General features: G+C 37.4%; 1 protein-coding gene across 2 annotated transcripts in view; it reads left to right on the top strand.

Moving 5' to 3' along the window:
• Positions 1-212: 212 nt before the first annotated feature.
• The window catches only part of PCGF5 (polycomb group ring finger 5), a 35,047-nt gene continuing 14,967 nt past the window's right edge, over positions 213-20,292 (top strand). For both annotated transcript variants that reach the window (XM_067000995.1, XM_067000994.1), the window contains exons 1-7: positions 213-336; positions 797-1,106; positions 10,830-10,926; positions 16,274-16,329; positions 16,452-16,511; positions 18,861-19,009; positions 19,581-19,679. In XM_067000995.1, coding sequence (XP_066857096.1) covers positions 995-1,106; positions 10,830-10,926; positions 16,274-16,329; positions 16,452-16,511; positions 18,861-19,009; positions 19,581-19,679 — 573 coding nt within the window. In that variant the 5' untranslated portion in view covers positions 213-336; positions 797-994. The remainder of the gene's footprint in view (positions 337-796; positions 1,107-10,829; positions 10,927-16,273; positions 16,330-16,451; positions 16,512-18,860; positions 19,010-19,580; positions 19,680-20,292) is intronic.

Below are 20,292 nucleotides of genomic sequence, written 5' to 3'. Positions count from 1 at the left end.
GAAGCGGCGGCGGCGGCGGGGCCGAAGCGGGGCAGGGGGGAGCCTCCGCTTACCTGCGGCCGCCCTGCCCCTGCCCCTGCCCCTCTCCCTGCCCCTGGGCTCGGCGGCCGGGGGCTGCCGGCGGCGCCCGGCCCCGCAGCGGCGCTGCGGGGCTCGGCCGGGGAGCAGCGCCTGCGCGCCCGTCCCGCCCGCCCTGGGACCGGCCGCGGCAGCCTGGCGGGGAGGGAGGGAAGGAGGGCGGGAGGGAAGGAGGAGGGCTCGGCGGGGGCGGGAGCCGCACGCCGTTTCCCTTTCTCTTTCGTTCGGCGGCCGCCCGAGGCCGCGGGGCTCCGCCAGGTACGGCGGGGGTCGGGGAGGCGGCGGGGGGGCGCCGCAGGTGCGGCGGGACGGGACGGGACGGGACGGGACGGGCAGCGGGGAGAGCGGGGGCTCGGGGCGGCGGCGGCGGCTCCGCTGCCCCCGGGGGAGGGCCGGGCCGCGGCGCTGCGCTGGGGCGGAGGGGAGCGGAGGGCAGGAGGGGGCGGAGGGCAGGGCCCGGCCCCTCCCCGCGGGGCCTGCGGGGCAGCGGCGGTGCGAGGGCTGCGGGCCGGCGGCGTGCACCTGTCAGCGCGGCCCGGCCCGGGCGGCCGCGGGCTCGGAGCTGGGAGCTCGGAGCTGGGAGCTCGGCCGGGCCGTTACGTAAAGGGCGACCCGGGCGGCCCCGCCGAGCCGATGGCGACGCCTGGCCGCCGGGGAGTCGCGGCGGGCAGCGCGGTGCCCGGCTCACACGGCTTCTCCCTCCCCACGTGTGCCACAGGTATGGGAGCGGCCGGCCTGACGCAGGAGCCCGAGGCATGAGCCATGGCCCCCTGAGAGCGCCCGAGCCGCGAGCAAATGCCCGGAGCAGCCCCGCCGCACGGAGCAGCGCCGCAGCTCTGGTGAACCGCGGGCGTCGACGCCTCCCGGATTTGCTCCGCTGGCCCAGAGCGCTCCGCCAGCCTTCCCTGCCCCACGAATGGCTACTCAGAGGAAGCACTTGGTGAAAGATTTCAATCCCCATATCACCTGTTACATCTGTAAAGGCTATCTCATCAAGCCAACTACGGTAACAGAGTGCCTCCATACCTGTAAGTACTTTGCAGAACATCCTTCCTTCATCAGTGATGCTGCCTTGAAGTTTGATTTGATGCTTGATTTGATCTCTGTGCGGTTTCTGGTGGGTTGTCCTAGATGCTGCTCTGCTCTTTGGGTCATCTCGAGGCCATACCAGCTCCCCTTAACAAACTGCAGAGTGAAGATGCGCCTTTCCTTTCTCCCAAGGTAGTGGTGATTGTGCTGGCTCCAGCACCAAGATCGCTGTGGCCTGGCCCGATCAGAAGCAAGATCATTAGGTTGGGCGTGGTATTTTGGTAATGTGGCTGGTCTGCCTTTGTAACTTAAGCTGCTGTATCTGTTGGCAGCGAGTGCTATGCATACACCAGTTTGGTCAGTACTAGCTCACATCTCTAAGGCGTTCCATGGCAGATTGAGTAGAAATACTTGGAAGTTGATAAAATATTTATTTAGAGAGTAGATCTCTTTGAAACTGACTCAGAAGAAATTGTTCAGGTTGTCTTATGCTCCTAATGCTTCTAAAATATTTGTATGAATGGTATTAAACGTACGAATTCTCGTATCAGACTCAGTGGCTTACTTTCATAAGTGGAATTACTTAGGTGCACAGTTTTTTTAGATTTATTCCCAAATATAAAACAGTTCATTTAGACCTTCTTGAGAATTTGGCATATTTCCAAAGAAAAAAATTAAACCGTCCTTAAAAAAGAGTAAGGGGAACTACGTGTTTTCTGGTAGACTTCCCATTTTTAAACCTATAGTAAATACCACTTAAAGCCCTGTCTTAGCATTTCCTGTTGTTTTTGTGCGGTGTTGTTATTGTCTTTGTTATTTTTTACACTATAGTACTATGTGTATCAAGCTGTTTGTGTTATGATCATTACTGTATCAAGTACATAAAGAATTAAAACCTATCATTCCTATATGTTGTTCATAGTAGAGAGGCCATATGGTTTATTGTTATATTACTATTATTACCTTTTGAGGAAAAATAATTTTGAACTGATTTTTTCTAAGTCTAATATCAACTAAGGCTTATAAATTGTTTTGTGGTATTATTCTTCTCTTTTGAATTATTTGGTGAAGGAATTTAACGGCAGGACAAAGGAAGTTAAGCAAAGTACTCATATAATATCTTGAAATAAAATGGGGAGAAGTATATTAGCGATTATTGTATTATCTTTCCCTTTAAAGAAAGTAGAATAGTTTCAGCATTAGTTAATCTTTTTATGGTTGAAGTTTAATGAACAGTAGTAACTTTTAAAAGATTAGAGTGAGGCAAAAAAGTTGCATCAGAAATCAGCTCAGACTTTAAAAAAAATAAAACATTTGTTAAGGAATCTTTCTGTTTATATATAATTTTTTTGTTTGTTTACTTTCATTCCAATTGCAAAACAATAATGGCAGGAGGAGCATTTTTTCTCAACAGCATCTGTTTCTTTTGTTCACTTGTAAATTTTGAACTCTTCCCCGAGTCAGTTCTCTTGCTGCCTAGTCCCCAGCTCTGCAGCCAAATCAGTGCAAGTGAAGCTTGCTGAGCTTCCATGTAGTTGCACAGGTCTTCTTGCACAAAAGCTGCCATGTGTTGGGGTCATTAACTAGAAATGCAAGAAAGAAGATGGTGTTTCTTTAAAGCAGCTTACTTGCCAAAATATGAAGTTTACAATGATGGAAAGGAAAAACAAGAAACTTGTTGATATGGAAGACTTACGTCTGTAGAGGAAAAGGTGATAACTGCGTATGTTGCAGAATTCAGGAAGATACTCTGGCAATTTTTTTTTACAGTTTGGCTTTGAGAAAAAAAAATACATATATTTTGAAGTGTAGTCATGGTTCTTCAGTTATACCCAAAAAGTTATCACAAATTAATAACAACTTTTAACTGTCCTTTGGTGCTTTGTCTTGTACTGCTTATTGCTGTAATTCAAAACAGCATTGCACAAATGATGACAATCCGCAGATACTAACACTTTAAGAAGGAGGATAAACTCTTTGGATATTGGGAATACAATGTATTAGTCTGGACAAGATGGCAAGCCTGTATTGACATAGATGTTCTCTGGTGATCTTAGTAACTAATGTGATGAATAGTAACCAAATCAGTTAGTGGTTAATTCACATCTGGGTTCACTGACCACATGTTAAGTAGTGAATTTCTGCTCTTAGAAGTCTGTGCCTTTTTAATAAACAATGTTTCTGATGAGGTTTTTGTGAATGCTGGACAGACAATTGAACTCCACTATTTACTGGGAAGATTAAATGCAACTTAGGCATCAGTAGTATAATTTTTTCCTGTTTCTTGGGAAGGAAGCGCTTGTAATACTGCAAGAATAATTCATTATTCTACAAATTCACTGCTTCATTTCTTTTTTGCTACTTTCACCAGATGATTTTGCCATATGTACTGAGACATTTTTTTCTAGCCTGTTACATAATTGTCAAGGATTTTAAAGAACTACTGGTTGAAGCAGGCTAGATGTGAGCTAGTGAGTATGTCCCATTATCTGTCTCCCGAGTCACTTCATTGTTTAGCACAGTGTGCACTTACAAAGATTGGAAAATAAACTTTCCTCAGGAACATTCTTTAGTGCCCTTAAATATGTCAGACTGTTTATACAATTATAGAGATGCTGGTTGGAAGAGACTTCCGGAGGTTGTCTAGGCCAACCTCATGCATGAGACAGTTTAGTTGCCAGCACTATTCTGGGTCAAGCCATGGCTCTGAATAGTTGAGTTGTGAAAATTGGAGAGCTCTTCCAGTGCTGCACTGAATGTCCTACCAAGCAACAATTCGTGACTGTTTACTGTTTGTTATACCATTTGCCACTACTAGGAAGAGTTGGTCTCCATTGCCATTCAAATAGCATAGGCTTATTTAGATCACCTATTGGCCTTGACCCTGATTTGCTTTTGGTAAACCTACGTTAACTATTCTTGATTGCCTTTTCGTCCCTCGTATGGTTGGAAATTGATTCAAGAGACATGACATGTTCTGCCATCTTTCTGGGGGGTTAGGGGAGGCTATTTAGTTACAGTTGCCCCAGTCATCCTTCTCATCTTTCTTAAAGGTGGGCAGAACACACTACCCTTTTACAGTCAGTCAGGTACCTTCCATAACCACCATGATTATGGTGATAAGCTTTCAGCTTAGCGAATCCTATTTTGCTGGTAGTTTTGAGTATGTCCAGTTTTTGTATGTAGGCCTTAACGTGCTGCTCCCTGGGTGCTGGTCATACCTCTCCTTCCCAAATTATGCTGGTATGCGTGGAGATCTGAGTTCAGCCTTTGGCTATGAAGACCAAGGCAAAAAAGACATTGAGGAACTCACAACCTTTCAGATCTATTCCTGAGTTGTCTCCCTCATTCATTAACTGACCCGCATTTTCTCTGAACTTCATACAGCTACTAGCCTACTTGTAGAAACCCCTTAAGTTCTTCATTAGTTTTAGCTCTGGCTGGGTTTTGGCCTTCTTAATTTTGTCCCTAAGTACCCAAAGAATGATTTTATATCCTTTGGTTTCCTGTTGTTGTTTCCACTTCTTATATGTTTTCTTTTTGTGTACTAATCATGAAGTTTGTGCACCAAGCAGCTCTTGTGCACTAGGCAGTTCTGACAATAATTCCCTGTACAATGGGGTGGTTAGCTCTTGATGTCTAAACAAATTTTATTTAAAAAACAGCCAGCCCTCCTGGGTGCCTCTCTTTGTAATGACTGCCTCCTTGGGAATTCTGACTAGCAGCGTCTTAAAGACGCTGAAGCTCTGAAACGTCTCCTGAAGTTAAGAATCTTAACTCTGTTTTTCAACTTCGAAGCCTTCCTCAAAATCCTGAATTCAGTCATCTTGTTGTCACCGTGAGGCAAACTGTCACCTGTGGCTGTATTCATCACCAGTTTTTCACTATTCGTGAAGAGCAGATGAAGTGATGCATTACTTCTACCTGGCTCCTCTAGCATCTGCATTAAGAAAGTGTCAACCAGTGCAGTCTAGGAACTTTAGAAATACCCTTCCTTCAGGAAAACAACCAGAGATAAAATTTTCAATATAAAATCAGTAATCTTGCAACTTGAGTGTTTTTCAGATCTTGCTGTATGCTCTAGCTGTGCATATCCTGTTCTTCTCCTTTACTCCCTGCCTGAAGGAGTGATTAATTTTGGGAGAGGAGATCCTTAGAAGAATTCAAAGGATGAGTTCTGACAAAAAATTTATCCCACAACTAACTAATTAAACTTTCTCTTGTAGAATATTTTGAAGAAAAATGCAGTTTTAAATTTTATTTTGGTACCTTGGCAATCAGCATTTTAAAAAATATCCTCTTCTCATCAAACAATATGTATCTAGAGATGCGCAAGATATGTACTTTCGTGTTTGTGTAAGACGGCATACAGCACAGTCCTGACACTTGTATCTGTAAATTTCAGCTAAGTACAAAGATCTAAAAGAATGCGTGAACCAGATATTTCTGTATTGGAAAAAGCAGCATTGTGTAGTATGCTATGGTTGCCAGCCAATTAGCATATGTCACACAAACACTTTTATCAATTGTAGTAAATCATCTTACGTTTTATTATGGCTCATCTGATGTGTCATAGTACAACCAGGAAATACATGTCCTCATTTCACTGGCATGTGCAGCACATACCTCAAAATTCTACGAACTGTTCACCTTTTGTTAATCTGTACCAGAAGTATTCAAGATTTTTTTTTTCCCTGAAGTGGTAAATTAAATATATCTGTAATTTAATTTTGTTTAAGGATTGCCTTTTTTCCCTACCCTTTTCACCCAATGCTCAGACTTCATTGCGTTCTCTGAAACTTCAAAGTGACAGGCTTTGAAAAATGTTCAGTGTATCATATTGAGAAGAGGAAGATTATACCTATCATATCTAAAAATACTGGTTGATTATCTTCCTCCTACTAAGAGTATCGCATATCAGTTCATTATTCTTGAGTACTAGAATTTATGTGTATTTTTGACTACATTGCTATCAGTAAATCACATTTAGCTTTTGTCAGGCAAGTCAGCATAGCAGCATAACTTTATGTGAGGGAAAAAACAAAAGTTGTTTTTGATTGCTACAGTATTGATTTACAATTTCAAGTTTTTTCCTCATATAAGATGACCTCATGCTTTGTGTTGGCTGTACAAAGACTTGGTCCAGATCTTTATCTTTGTTGGCATAGGGAATAGATCCATACAGGACTGGCTTACGATTCATAGTTCTTTATCATGTTTTGTCTGTATGTATTCTGCTCCGAGACCTACTTACACTGAAGATTGAGTTCTTCATTAATCATTAGTCTCTTTCTTGAACCCCCATGGCTTTCAAGGCTGCCACCTTCCCTGAAAAAAAGGTATAAAGAGAGCACATAAATATATTCAGACTGAGGAATTCAGTTCTTTTCCATAGATCAGTTTACCTTATAAATAGCTCTTTAAGTTATGTTAATTTGGATTTTAGTAGGCTTTATCGTTAGCAGTGTTCAGTGTTTGGGAGGTTTAGGGAGTCAATCACCTGACTTTAAGTAAATGTATTAGTTACCTATCATCCTGTGACATAGAGTTCTTCAGAACAATAATGATTACAGATTTCTTCTGGGTGTAAATGGAAGTCATCCATGGCTCATGGCTCATCCAGGTTCTGTTAGTTTGGAAAACAAACACAAAGCCTAGCAAAGCCATGTGTAAAATATGTTTATAAGTCAGATCAATGTGTCCTTTTCAAAGAATCACTCTCATCTCATCACTGTCATCTCATCACAGACTTCAAGAACGTCTCTATCATGAATGGAGCCAAGATCCCAAGAGCAAGCAGAGGGAATTAAATTCTCAAAGAATTTCAGATATACCTTTGTTGAAACACAGGGAAATGTTTTCTGAAGGAGGCTAGCCCTAATTGATTACAGGAAAAAAAAATAAAAATGAAACCACTATTGTATTGATACCAAGCCAATGGTAATCGTTTTGAAAAACTTTTTGTGATATACTTTTTAGAGTTTCTATTTCAATACATTTTCCAAATAAGATAGACTTAGGGCCTGTCAGTTCCAAAATCAATATTGACTAATGCCAACAGTGTTTGTAACATTTTTTCCAAATTTTTTGTTCTTTATCAGTTATTGAAAATTGGCATCAGGTAAGAAAAACTGAGAACATAGAGACACTGCTGATCCTACCAAAAAGGAGGCTTACAAAAAAAAAATTTAAAGACCAATCCCTTTATTGTAAGAGTTAACACAAGAGGAATTCCATTTCACTTGCTGTTCTTCACTGAAACAGATTTATCCCTAAGCTCAATTTTGTAAAGGCAAGTCAGATAAGGTCTATGATAAACCTAAACTCTTATGTTACTTACCGCAGCAACTTTCAGCTGAATTTCCATATGGCCATTATTTGTGACTATGTTAGACTTAATGATTTTATCATCATACTAGCTTCTCAGCTTTTTTTTTCCCCACATATTTTTAAATTGAGAATCTCCAATTAATGGCATTTCCAAGATAACAAGCAATTCTTAACCTTGTAGTTCTCATCAGTGTTGTCATCATGTGCCAGTAATTGGTACAGTTTCTCCTGACAAAGGTAGAGTATCATCTCCATCTTTAGCATGGTGTAGATACCAAGATTATGAGATACCAGATGCTGCACTTTAAGAGTTTGGTTGACAGCAGCGTGTTTCACAGATTCCTGTGAAGCTTGGGCACAATGGTTATTTAGATTCTCATTCAAGTTGTCTAGGAAGTGCTTGTTCTACAACTTTTGTTTCAAACTTATGCTATCTTTGATTTCAGGCTTAATAAATTAATTTTCTTTAGACATTTGATTTATATCACTTAGTCCTAATATCTCTACATTTAATTGCTTTGGTGTTCTTTACCTCAGTTACACAGAAGAGTTGTGCCCCCCCCCCCCAAAATGTCCTGATTTTTTTTTTTGTTATGAGGAAGAAAGCACTTCCTTTGTTAATGAATGGGAAAGATCTAATTTTCTTCACCGAATCACTGTCATTCATGGCAATGTCTCCTTTTCTAGACTATCTTCAATAAAAAATCTTGCAAAAAGTAAATGTCTCCATACAGTCTTGTTTCCTTTCCTTTTTTTTTTTTTTTTTTTAAAACAGGGATTATAGTACATAGTATAGTATAGTATAAATTAAAGAGCCTTCTCCATCATGGTTTTGTTTCACATTGTCTTCTCTTTTGATTTGCCTATTGTGTTCAGAGTAGGACCTTTTCTTGGTTAGCTTGTTTTTCTTTGCTCAAGAAGAGCACGATAAATAAATTACTCAGTACTTGGACTGCCTGTTTCAGAAAGAAAAGCTCACTTCACCCTAGCTTTCTCATGAACAGTGTATCAAAATTTCATATTAATCAGCCATACTGACTGTTGTTTTTTTCTATTCAAATGATGTGGCATGTTCTTGAGCCATTTGTGGGGGGGTAATCTTCAGGACTATTCATGGTATCTAAAAAGTAAAGGTACAGTAATTAGTGTTTGAAGATAAGCAGGAACATTTTTAGAGAGTATTGAATAATGTTGTTTGGCCAGCTAATGAAAATCTGTCTCTGTACATTATAAACATTCAAATGGTGGTGTTGGCTGTTTGCAAGTAATTCAGGTGAGGGCTCTTGTAGGGCTTCTATTTGTTCCTCAACATCTGTTCCTCTCAGTCATGGTAACAAAGATTTTATACAAATCTCTTTGTATAAAATGTATGGCCCAAAAATTATTGGGACTTGTGCTTTAATTTAAACATGTCCTTAAGTGCTCTGTTGGACTGGCATGGATACTTCTATGTGGGTGATGAAATTGTTAGTATTCTGCATGTATTCTACATGTAAGTGTATTGACCACTTAAAGTCTAAGGGACCTAAGTCTAAGGGAATCTTCATATGAAAATAGTGTAGTAGCAAGGTGTTTTGTGTTTTGTTTTTGAACATTAGTTACAAAAACAATATAGAAAAGTGAAAAAGTCTTGTAGGTACAGAACACAGGCTCACTGATATTCACTAGATTTTTTACCCTGGGGAAGTGTTAGGAAATGCATGTGCAAAAATCAATTAGGTGCAGTAACGTAACAAATTATAAAAATTCTGTGATATAAGAAGAGTTCTGTGATTACAGGTTCTTGTGTCTGTATGCCAGTGCTAAATACCTCACACCTCTAGTTTAAGAAAAAACGTACTTGTGTCCTGAGGCTTGAACTGTGCTCTCATAACATCACAGTTACCAGCTCTGTTCTGGGGTCCCTATGTGTAGAGGACAGCACTGTGCCTCACTTACTGGACTTGTTTGGCAGGACTTCTGGGCTTTCTGAACTCATTTTACCAGATCATCAGCAATTTGTCATGCATCCAGCACTGCTAGAGCCATTTAGCTTGGGGAGAGTGCCAAGAGCTAGTCAGAGCTCTGAAGTCTGCCTGTCGGACTTAAAGGGGAAAGTTCATTGCAATTGCAACCAAATCTATGAAGCTGATGTCCTTCAGTCAGTGTTTTAAACCAGTTTGAGGGTTTAAAACACTGACAAACAAACAAAAAACGAACAGACAAACAAAAACACCTACACAAAGGTTTAATATGTGTGTGTAGTACCAGAGTCAGCTGAAGTGTAATAATACTTCTGGGCATTCTGAAGTAAAGGTAAATGCAGACCTAGCTTGTTAGGAGATGTTTTTTTGGTTTGTTTGTTTGTTTAAAAAAGAGCACCAAGATTGTCCTTAAAGATTTTCATATAATTAAGATTTACCAGTTTACTTTAGAGGTGATCTTAGTTATTTATGTAATTGATGAAAGAAATTACAGTGTTTCAGCAGAAAGCATACTGCAATTGCAGCAGTCCATTTATTTTTTTTCTTAGTCCATTTACTGATGAGCTCTTGTTCCAGTTTAGGCAGAATAATAATAAACAGAGGATTGAGTTTACTTCCATTCCGAATGTTATAACACAGTAGTAATAGCAGGTATATTTGTTCTTGTCAGGTCATGTTCCATTTTCTTATTAATGACAGTAAAATCTGAAGTCTGTAATTAATCATGTGGAAGCAACAGTGGTGTAGCACCTTCTTTAGTTTAATTTCAGTTTATTGGGTTTTAAATTCAGATTGTTGGTTTGGGTTCATTTAGACTTGCAATGGTCATGATACTGATTTTCATGATAAGGTTCAAGTATTAAAGGTTTACTGTAATTTCTGTCACTGCCTTTGAAAACCATAAGTCAAAAGAGAAGCATAGCTACTTTGAACCTGTGTACAATTTCTATGAACTCTTCTCTTAAAAGAAGTATTTACAACAGTATTTTCGGTTGTCAACATCTCTGTTGGAAAGAAAACAGTGCAGGCGAATCATTTTCAGATCATCTGAAGTGATGATTGGCTCCTGCTGGGCTACCACTCCACAGAATGGGCTATCTCAGAACCTGTTCTTTACATGTGCTGCGTGGTATGTTTTTTGCATTTTACCACGCCATGTGAATTGTAAGCTGTAAAAACACCACATACTCTAAAGCAATGGTTGTCTAAGCTGTTCTGCTGGACTCAGTATCTCGGCAGAGCAGAACTAGCTATGGCTTTGAGGAACAAGGAGTGGATAAGGTACATTGCAATTGTTTGCTTTGAAATAATACTCTTTTATCTTTGATGCATTAAGTAGTTAGCTGGTATCACTATGTTGTGTTCAATCAGTATTACTTAGATCTTGGTCTAAGTTTTTCTTTCTTTTTTTCTTTTTTTCTCCCTCAGTTTGTAAGACTTGTATCGTTCAGCACTTTGAAGACAGCAATGACTGTCCCAGGTGTGGCAACCAAGTGCATGAGACCAATCCGCTAGAAATGTTAAGGTAAGCTGACATTGCATATTTGCTGAAATGAAAGGACAAACAAACAAAACCAACAACTTTTAATGTCCTTATCCTGAAACAGAATTCAATTTTTTGCCTGTTAGTAAAATGTACGTGTTGACTGTTCTGGCCACAGCTTCTGTCAATTTTTCATCTCCCAACAAATTGTAAATTGAGATTTTTCACATATAATACAAGGAGGAAAGACAAGGGAAAGGCACAGTAAGGCTTGAGTATATTGTACAAATGAAATTAAATGTTTTAAAACCTCTGTTAAACAAAGAAATGAACCAAGAACCTTTTTTGCTTTACATGAACAGAAGTTCAATAGTCCTTTTTTCCTCTCCTCGTCCCCTAGATTCAGGGGATTCCAAACTGCATGCAAACTTTTCCTTCTTAGAGCAAAGCAATGTAGAAAAAGGATCACGCAAATAACTGAATGTTTTCCAAGGGGTAGGTTTACCAATCTGAATTGACATTGCTGTCAGATTAATCAAAAGAGAGTTGTGAAAGAAGGTTTTGACACTGAAATTGTCACTGGGAGACTGTATTTTTAATATCACAATAACTCACACGTCTTCGTTCAGACAATTATTTTTCTTGAAATTCTGCATTCTCTTCTGGTGATGTTATGTTGAAACAAAGTGATTGCCATCCTACAAGTATAGTACAGAGAAATCAAGAAACGTCATCAATAGTAGAATTTCAAGTTTTCCTAAAATGATGAAGTGCTCCCCCCATCCTTATCGTTTCCCACCTTCCCCAAGATCTACTGATTTACCTGCTTTCTCCAGTATACATGTTGGGAGTCTATTGGAGGTGAAAGATTTCTGAAGAGAAATTCTTTGGGTGAAAATTAGCTGAGGAAAACAAGCGCTGTTTAGTATATTCATTATGGAACACATGCTTGCTAAATCAACCCACAAATAAGTATTTCCCATTTCTATCAAAGGAGTCACTTTTACTCTCCTCATCTGTTTTTCTTCAGTTTGCTTTTTAGAATGTTTTACAGGCTCAACTTTCTTACATCGTATAGTTTGCTCCTTCCATATATGTCTGTGTCACCTAATATGATCCAAGCAATTTTAGGAGAGGTGTTCCATACTTGATCTTCCAGATGGATTTTTACATGCCTAGTATTTGGATTATTCAGATAACAAACTTAACTGGCCAAACATTGGGAGAGTGAGCAACAGCCTAATCATGCTTGTGAGAACTATTTGTTTATTTTTAATGGAAACCGGCTTATTTTAGCTAGAAAAGAATTTGAATCAGTGATGAGATGGATCTTCAGAGGAATCTGGAGAAACCAAAGCAGTAAAAAGGAAACTAGATGTTTCTTGGTCACTGTGTGTGCAGTGAAAATGAGTAAAATTAATCAGCTGCTACCCAGGCAAGGCTATCCTGAGTGACTCATGCCGATGCTTAAAATCATAATTTGATGTTAGTGATTGGCCCTAAGGAAGCATTTCTTCCTTCTCACAGCTACCTTTTGTCTTCTGTACAAGTTAAAAAGACAAAACAGAGGGTACCATTTTTCTTCGGGGTTTGTTTAGTGTGCAATACTGTTGTGAATTTAGGAAGAAATATTCTTGTGTCAGTGCTAAAATAAACATTTACATCTGCAGTTTGCTAGAGGTGGTATTATTTCCTAATTTCCTTGTGTTTGCTATAATTTGTCATATTTTGCTTTGATTTTTATGATGGATGTGTGTGTGCACATTCCCAGATGTGCATGCTTCAGTTAGATACTAAGAGGGTAGGTGAGAAAGATTAAATTCAGCAACTCTAAGTGGTGCCACTACCTTAAGTCTTTGTCATTCAAATGTTTTTGGAAGGATAGGGTTAAAACGGTTTATGTAGATATTTACCACAAGTATTTTTTTGACCTCCTGTCAGCATCTGATGCACTGTGTCTGCCGTAACAGGAGATGCTGTTAGACTGCAGAAGACTGCTAATAGGCTGAAAACAAAAGCATTTTAGAAATATGTCTTTTATTGTGACAGGACTATTTCAGAGGAGCTGAAAAGGGGCGTTTTCTGAAATGTCTAGTAGATGTTTAGTAAAATAATAACATGCTTTAAGCAGGAAATGCTCGAAGGGTGAGAAAAGTTAAGATCACAAGCCAGAAATGTGGGAAGACCTATTTTTTCTGCAATTATTTCCTGAAACTCCTTTTAGAGTAATGGGGTTTATTTGTCGACAAACTGCATATAACTAGTAGTTTGCTGGTTGTACTTCAGAAAACAGTTTTAACCATTTGCTAAACTAACTATTGGAAGAGCACATGAGCAATGTAAAGGAATTATCTTTTTTAGAAGTTGCCTGAACAATTTTATACATGCATTATGCTCTCTCTTTAGAGAGACCAGCCCCATCACTGCTCAAGAGTGCAGTAAATTTCTGAGAAATGGCACTGTGCACTCTAAATAGTGTTTTTAGTTGAGATGGTTGAGATAAACTTTATAAACTACTTTATAAACTCAATTCTGAGTAACTTCGTAGCTGTCTTGAGTTTTTTAGATACATCCCTCAGCAGTATTTAAGGTCTGTTGAAACCATAAGCATAAGTCTGAAATTCAACATTGAGCTCTAAAATGAAAATCCATGAAGAGTGTTAAATTCTGGAATTCTTTCCTAATTTTGTGCAATTATTTATTATCAATATTCCGTAGAATTTTGGTTGGTTATACAGTGAAAGCATGCTTTTTAGCACGCTTCTCCGAATGCAGGCTTTCCTGAGTAACAGTCTTCATTTGCTTCACTTCAGATAATTAGCAATTAACAGAGTTGCTTTGATTGTAAAACTCATACAAAATCATAGAAGGGGAAAAACCTACACGAAGCTGGCATAAATGCTTGGTGGTTCTTTCCATACATTCTGTTTTGATAGTTGGAGGATGTGGGGGTGCAAAGAGGTGTCTAAAATATAAATATTTTTGGTTCAGCTTTAACAGGAAGTATCATAGTAAACAATCAAGACCAACTTCAGAGTTATCTCAAGTAGTTTCATTTTGGAATCTGTTTGTTGCAAGCCACAGAAATACAAATCTCTTAGAGTTCTCGTAGGCTTGGAGGGTAGGAGCACTATTGGATTTACCTGAAATCGAGAATATTTTTACAATTACCTAAATTTGTCCCTTTTTTCTAAATTCGTCACTATAGTTTAAGGTTAGATTTCCTGTACTCAAAGATCAAGTAGGTATTATTTTCTTCCACTTTTTTTTCCTCTGTATCTACTGGGGTATTTTGCTTTAAATAGTATATATAAGGAAGTAGAAGTTCCTTCTGTTCACTCATTTAAGGAAAAGAATGCCATTGAGTAAAGTTGTATGTGCATCATAAATTTGCTAGGCATACATGTTTTCTTGCTATGTTTTCTTGCTACTTTGCTTTTGGGCCATTGAAGACCAGTTAAAAGTGCAAAGGGGGAATTCTCAGAAATAAATGTAGAAAAAACAGCATATATATGCCATCCTCAGGAACGGTTAGCAGGATTTTTGATTGAAGGTAGTGAGGTTCTCTCTTGAAGTCCTAATTTCTTTTCTGTTAATGTGTAAGTTACGAAGATTGGAGCTTTCTTGCAAAGTGGAATTGTTTCCAAGTAATAGCATATTTTCCATTTCCAGGACAGGTTCACAAGTTCCCAGTGGTCCCCTGTGGGAACTTCATAGAAAGCAGTACCATCTAGTTGTGTTAGATATTGAGAGGCAAGAAGAGCAAGTATGCCATTTGGAAAGGTAGACCTGTAGTTTCATGTATCGGACAATCGGTGTTTTGATGTCCCATGACTTTGTTTTCCTTCTCATTCATGAGAAAGTGTTCTCTATGCTTCTTTGGTTTCAGGGCAGTGTATTTCACTTGCTGAAATTTTGTTTGCTTTTTTTTTTTTTCGCCTTTATAAAAGAAACAATTTAAAAATGGATCATGGTGGTAGCTTAAATATAAATATTCTTATTTTATGACTGTCTCCATGAAGTGACAATTAAGTGACATAGAGAATTGGTCTCAAAACAAGATGATTGGTTAATGTGTCTGTTTGTAAACTTTTAATTACACACATTATTTTGAGAAGAGAACTTGGAATGCTGCTGTATTTAGTATAACATGTGACTTACTATTTATTAAAATTTCATCCAGCATTCCTCAACAGTAAAATCATCCTGTAATTTTCCTACTTAACCACCACTAGTGAAAAAGAGATAGTGAATAGTATTTTATAACAGGCCTATAATGTATTGTTAATAGCATATATACATACATGTACAAATAGAACTTTATATTGTATGTGTATATTGAGATAGATATGTATCATAATTGAGAAGATGAATTAAGACAATTTAAAATATAGCAAAGGCGATTATTATATTGTAGTTTCAGGATTAATTTCAAGGTAATTAATTTCTCTGTCTGTATTACTTGGTTTTGTCATGGGTTTTTGTTAGGCTGTGGACAGTGAGTTACTATTCATAAGGGAAGATGTAGAGGGCAGAGAAGAAAAACGAAACAATGAGAGAGAGGAAACTGAAGGATAAGTGAGATGGAGTGTAAAAGCAGATGATATACTAAATGGATAGGAGACTAGTAAATCTGAAGAATGGGAAGAAAAATATTTTAGCTTCAACAACAAAGGTAAATGCACTGTGTCCTCTGGAAGGTACTGTCATAGCTATTTTTGACACTACAGAGTGTAATTGATCATATCAGATCAGGGTATCGGAAGACATGCCTATGCTGTGTCTTGTTGTCTGCTAGACAAACTCATGGCAGATATAAATAGAACTATTTTTGGTGAATTAACTTGGGTACTGAGAACTGTCTAGCCAGATACCTGCTGCCCCGTATTGGTTTGTCTATGTTGTAATGAGTAGGGAACAGGTTCAATTTTTCCTCAGATGTATTAGAAAGGACTTGAACTCTTAAAATCAGTATGATAATGGAGTGTATCATTTTCGTGCTTATTACTCATGACCTAGGCCTTAAGATTTGATATCACTTTTCTAAATTTTCTTTGCAGTAACATATTTTTTGTTTGTTTTAATTTGTGTTATAGAGAAACACTTTACAGAATAATGTTTTTTTCACTTTCCCTTCTTTTTTGTCTTGATACATTAAAATGTAAACTTCCTGGTAATTTCTAGAAGAAATCCATTCCGGAGGTAGTTGAAATAAGCTTTAATGCATGTTTTTTTCTCTCAAGCTAAAATCAACTACTTTTTCCATGATGTATTATTTACCAGAAACACACAATTCATTTTACTATTCAAAAGTATTTGTTTTTTAAAGTCAATATGTAAAATGCTAGTTTCTAGTTAATGTGAAATGTATTGTTTTTCCCTTTGAAAGGCTGGATAACACCTTAGAGGAAATTATATTTAAGCTGGTGCCTGGACTTCGAGAGCGTAAGTTTCTAATTTGGTTTTGGGTACTGGTTTGGGTGGATGGAGCGAATATGACTATTTCTAATGATAAACCTGTAGTACTGATTTTAAAATTCATATTACTGTTCTTTGATGTTAACTAGAGGAACTGCAGCGAGAAATTGAATTTTGGAAGAAAAACAAACCTCAAGAAAATGGACAAGGTGATGTTTTGTTTTGTTTCTTCCTCCCTCAGTGTTACTTCATTCTAGGTAACATTTCGGCTCCTCACTAAGCCCTGATCCTTCAAATGTTTGTGCATGTACATTTTTACTGAATTCAAAGATGACACAAACTCTTAACAAATCTATGTAAATATAATCTGGGCCTTCATTTACTGCTGCTTATCTTTTAACCGGTTGTTTTACAAACTCTAGCTGTTTTACCATTATTTTTGCATTTCCTTAAGCTCTCACAGTCATCATTCATGCACTTTTCCATTTGAATTCTTCATTTTCCTAATATTACATGCAGTAAGATATAGAATAACTTGAGTCTTTTTTACAGGTTATTTTCTGTTACTAAGTTTGACCAGCTGTGAAGTAGGAGGCTGTCAAGAATTAGTTATGACAAGTAGTAAAACAGTTTTCCACACATGCTAAACAATTGTTTTATATAGATTCTTTTTTTTTTTTTTTTTGTAATTGACCCATGAACTTTGAGAGCTCATTATTGAGCTGCTAAGTCAGGTATACATCTACCTCTTTTTAGGCCCCTTTAATTTTGCTTCAGGGTTTTAATGGCGTATCCTACTTCATTTGGGCTTTTTAAATATTTCTGAAAGGCTCTGCTAAGCTTAAAAAAAATACAAATCCCACTATTTTTAGTGAAGGATTGCTGTCACATGAATGTCTTGCAGTGCTTTTCTGCATTCCATTCTGTGTAATATCTTTTTTTCAACTTCAGACTATTTCATTTTCTTTCTTACTGGTTTTGTTCACTTGCATTTGGTATCTGTTATAAGCAGCTGAGTTCTTCTCCTCAGTTGTATAGCTAAATGAAAAGGTACAGGACAGTTTAAGTTATATTAGTTTATTACAACATGCTAACATATACTTTCTCGGTTTAAAAAATATTCAGAAAATATTTATGAAATACAGACCTGTTGACTGTTTCGAAAAACAGATTTATTGCTATATAAGTAAAGATGCACAGAGGAAAAGTTACAATTTGCAAATTTGTAGAATGTGACTTACTTTTAATCAATTTATTCTTCTGGTTCTTACCTTCCATAATTTAATGATAAGCCTAATGGAGTTCAGTTACTAAATATAATGAATGATGGAATTGTTTTTTGAGTCACAAACTCTCACAATATAATTTTAAGGAGCTACAGATGTATCCAGCTTTGTTAGGGAATGTGTCCTTGGGCTATAGAAATTTGGCTCTACAAACCATTTGAAAGCCCTGATAATACACTGAGACAAAATATGACATATTTTTTCTGATATAAACAAGAATTTAGAATGTTGCCTGAGAATTAATTATTTTATGTGAACAATTTCAGTAAGAAGGGACCATTTCAGTTGTCAATACCTGCAGTCACATAGTCTAGTTTAAGAGTCCGCCAGTTATGTACCACAGGTCCAGTGCAGTTCCCAATCTTAGTGTTTAAGATCTGTGATAAAATCCACAAAATTACAATTTTCACATTATCAAAAGGAGGAGGAAAAAAAAAAAGGCAAAGCATATCTCAGGCATTGGTGATATGATGCACTAGGAGAGTAGTTACTAGATAGAATTTATGGATAATTGTGTGATACTGAAAAAAAAAAAATCCTTCCTGGTACTTTCCAGTCTAACCTGGAGAAAGCAAAGGGCAACCAGCTTCACATTAACTCATTCTCTGGCAATCAGTTTAACACTGACTATCTGAGAACAACACAGGAAGTAGACAATTCCCAGGATTTGCAAGAAAGATGAGGGAAAAAATGTGATACACCAAACTATGCCTTATGGAAAGAGGGGTGGAGTTAGGGAATTGTTTTATTTTTTTCTCTCTTCCATTCTTGGCTTGATGTTTTTTAATTGTAGAATGCAGAGTCCATTTTGGTGAAATTAGATTTTTTTTTTTTTCAACTTGTATAATACTGAACTTTAAATTTAAAGTTTAAATTTTAAATTTATTTTATGCTCCACCCTCATGTAGATAGCCTTGCTGCATTTAGGATTCGAATTCAGAAATTCAAATTGAGAAGTTCTAAAAGTTTGAAAACTGTAAGAGATGGTACCTTTTCCGAAGAGTTGGGTGTTTAATCATTTCCTGTCACATAGAAATGTTTTGTGTGTGTTTTACATTAAAATTTCAGTAGTAAAACTTCATTTTCAGAGATTTTTTTAATTGATCAATATAAGTATATACTGAACTAAAATTGCTGCGTTAACATGAAGAAAAATACACAATTGAAAATGAAGTAGGAAAACGTTTTTTTGTTTGTTTTCAGTTAATGTTTGTTGCCACTGTGACTTTTAGTTGTTTTACACTTAAATAATACAGTCTGCATATTTTACAGATGAAAACCCCAAAGCTGATAAACCCAAAGTAGATGAGGAATGTGATGAAAATGAAGAAGATAAAGACTATCACAGGAGTGACCCACAGATTGCTATCTGCCTTGACTGTTTACGCAACAATGGGCAGTCAGGAGATAATGTAGTAAAAGTGAGTAGTAAAAATAATCTGTGCTGTTATTGTTGGCAGAATAGCAGGAACCAAATCATTCTGTAACAATTAGCAATAAATTTTAACAAGAGATCGTTGATTACCTGTCTCCACTTCCACATTCATTTAGTCCTTTTGTTTGAGACAATTCCGTGCATCTCGGAATTAAAAAAAAAAAAAAAAGTTTTCTTGTTTATCTTTTTGGTAGATTATAGTATCTTCCAGCATCGATGGTAGATAACTGTGTTACCCAGCAGATTACAGAATAGCACAGAAATATTAAAAAAGTTAGCTGCAGTTGAGCTACCTCACGCTTTCAGGATTGTTCTTCATATATGTTGTGCATTGAATGACTGGGATCCAAATCTTCTTTCAAAGAAGTGAACAAAAATGAACCTATGGTGCTATTATGAATTAAAAGACTGCAGTAAAATGATTACTGGTTCAACAAAAATATCACTTACAGCTAGCTGTTCTTGACAAAAGATTGCTTACATGCTATTTAATGAAAAACAAGAATGCATAGTTCCATAATTTCTAACATGCTTTTTCTGTTCTGTTGTTGCTTTAGGGTTTAATGAAGAAATTTATCCGCTGTTCCACTCGAGTGACTGTGGGAACTATTAAAAAGTTTCTCAGCTTAAAATTAAAACTTCCAAGTTCTTACGAGGTACATTTGAAAGAACAATGCTTGTATTTTTATTGCATTGCAAACTATTAGATTTTTATGACACTCAATCATATTTAAACTTGAGGAATATCTTTAAGTCTGAGTCACTAAGTACTATTCAGTGTTCTAAGGTATATTTTCTGTCCTTAAATGGAAGTCCTCGTTTTATCACAATGGCTAAAACTTTCTAACCAAGAAACTCATACAGTTGTAATAATTTGAGAGATAAATTAGTTTAGGTATTTTTATGTGAAAATAAATGCTCTCTCTTTTCATGTGGCTAATAAAAAAGTTACTTAATGAACTTTTCAGCCAATAGCTGTTGGGGAAGGGAGAGATGAACTAGACATACACCAAGTTATTCTTCAATTTCATTTTCTTTAGATATAAAAAACAATCCAGTCATTAGGAAGAAGTAACAAAAAATACCATTTGAATATTTGAATCTTTCAAAAGGAAGAATTTATATATATATATATATATATATATACCTTCTCTGGATTTACGTGGAATTTTATGGAGAGAGGGGTGGGTTGCAGAGTTATAAACTTGAGTTTATCACATTATTGTGATGTGCCAACTAGCCATTTTGTTGTCATTTGGTTTAGTTTTA

Source organism: Anser cygnoides, chromosome 7, assembly GCF_040182565.1.
Source record: "Anser cygnoides isolate HZ-2024a breed goose chromosome 7, Taihu_goose_T2T_genome, whole genome shotgun sequence".
Taxonomy (NCBI): domain Eukaryota; kingdom Metazoa; phylum Chordata; class Aves; order Anseriformes; family Anatidae; genus Anser; species Anser cygnoides.
This window is presented reverse-complemented; position numbering and strand designations above follow the sequence as displayed.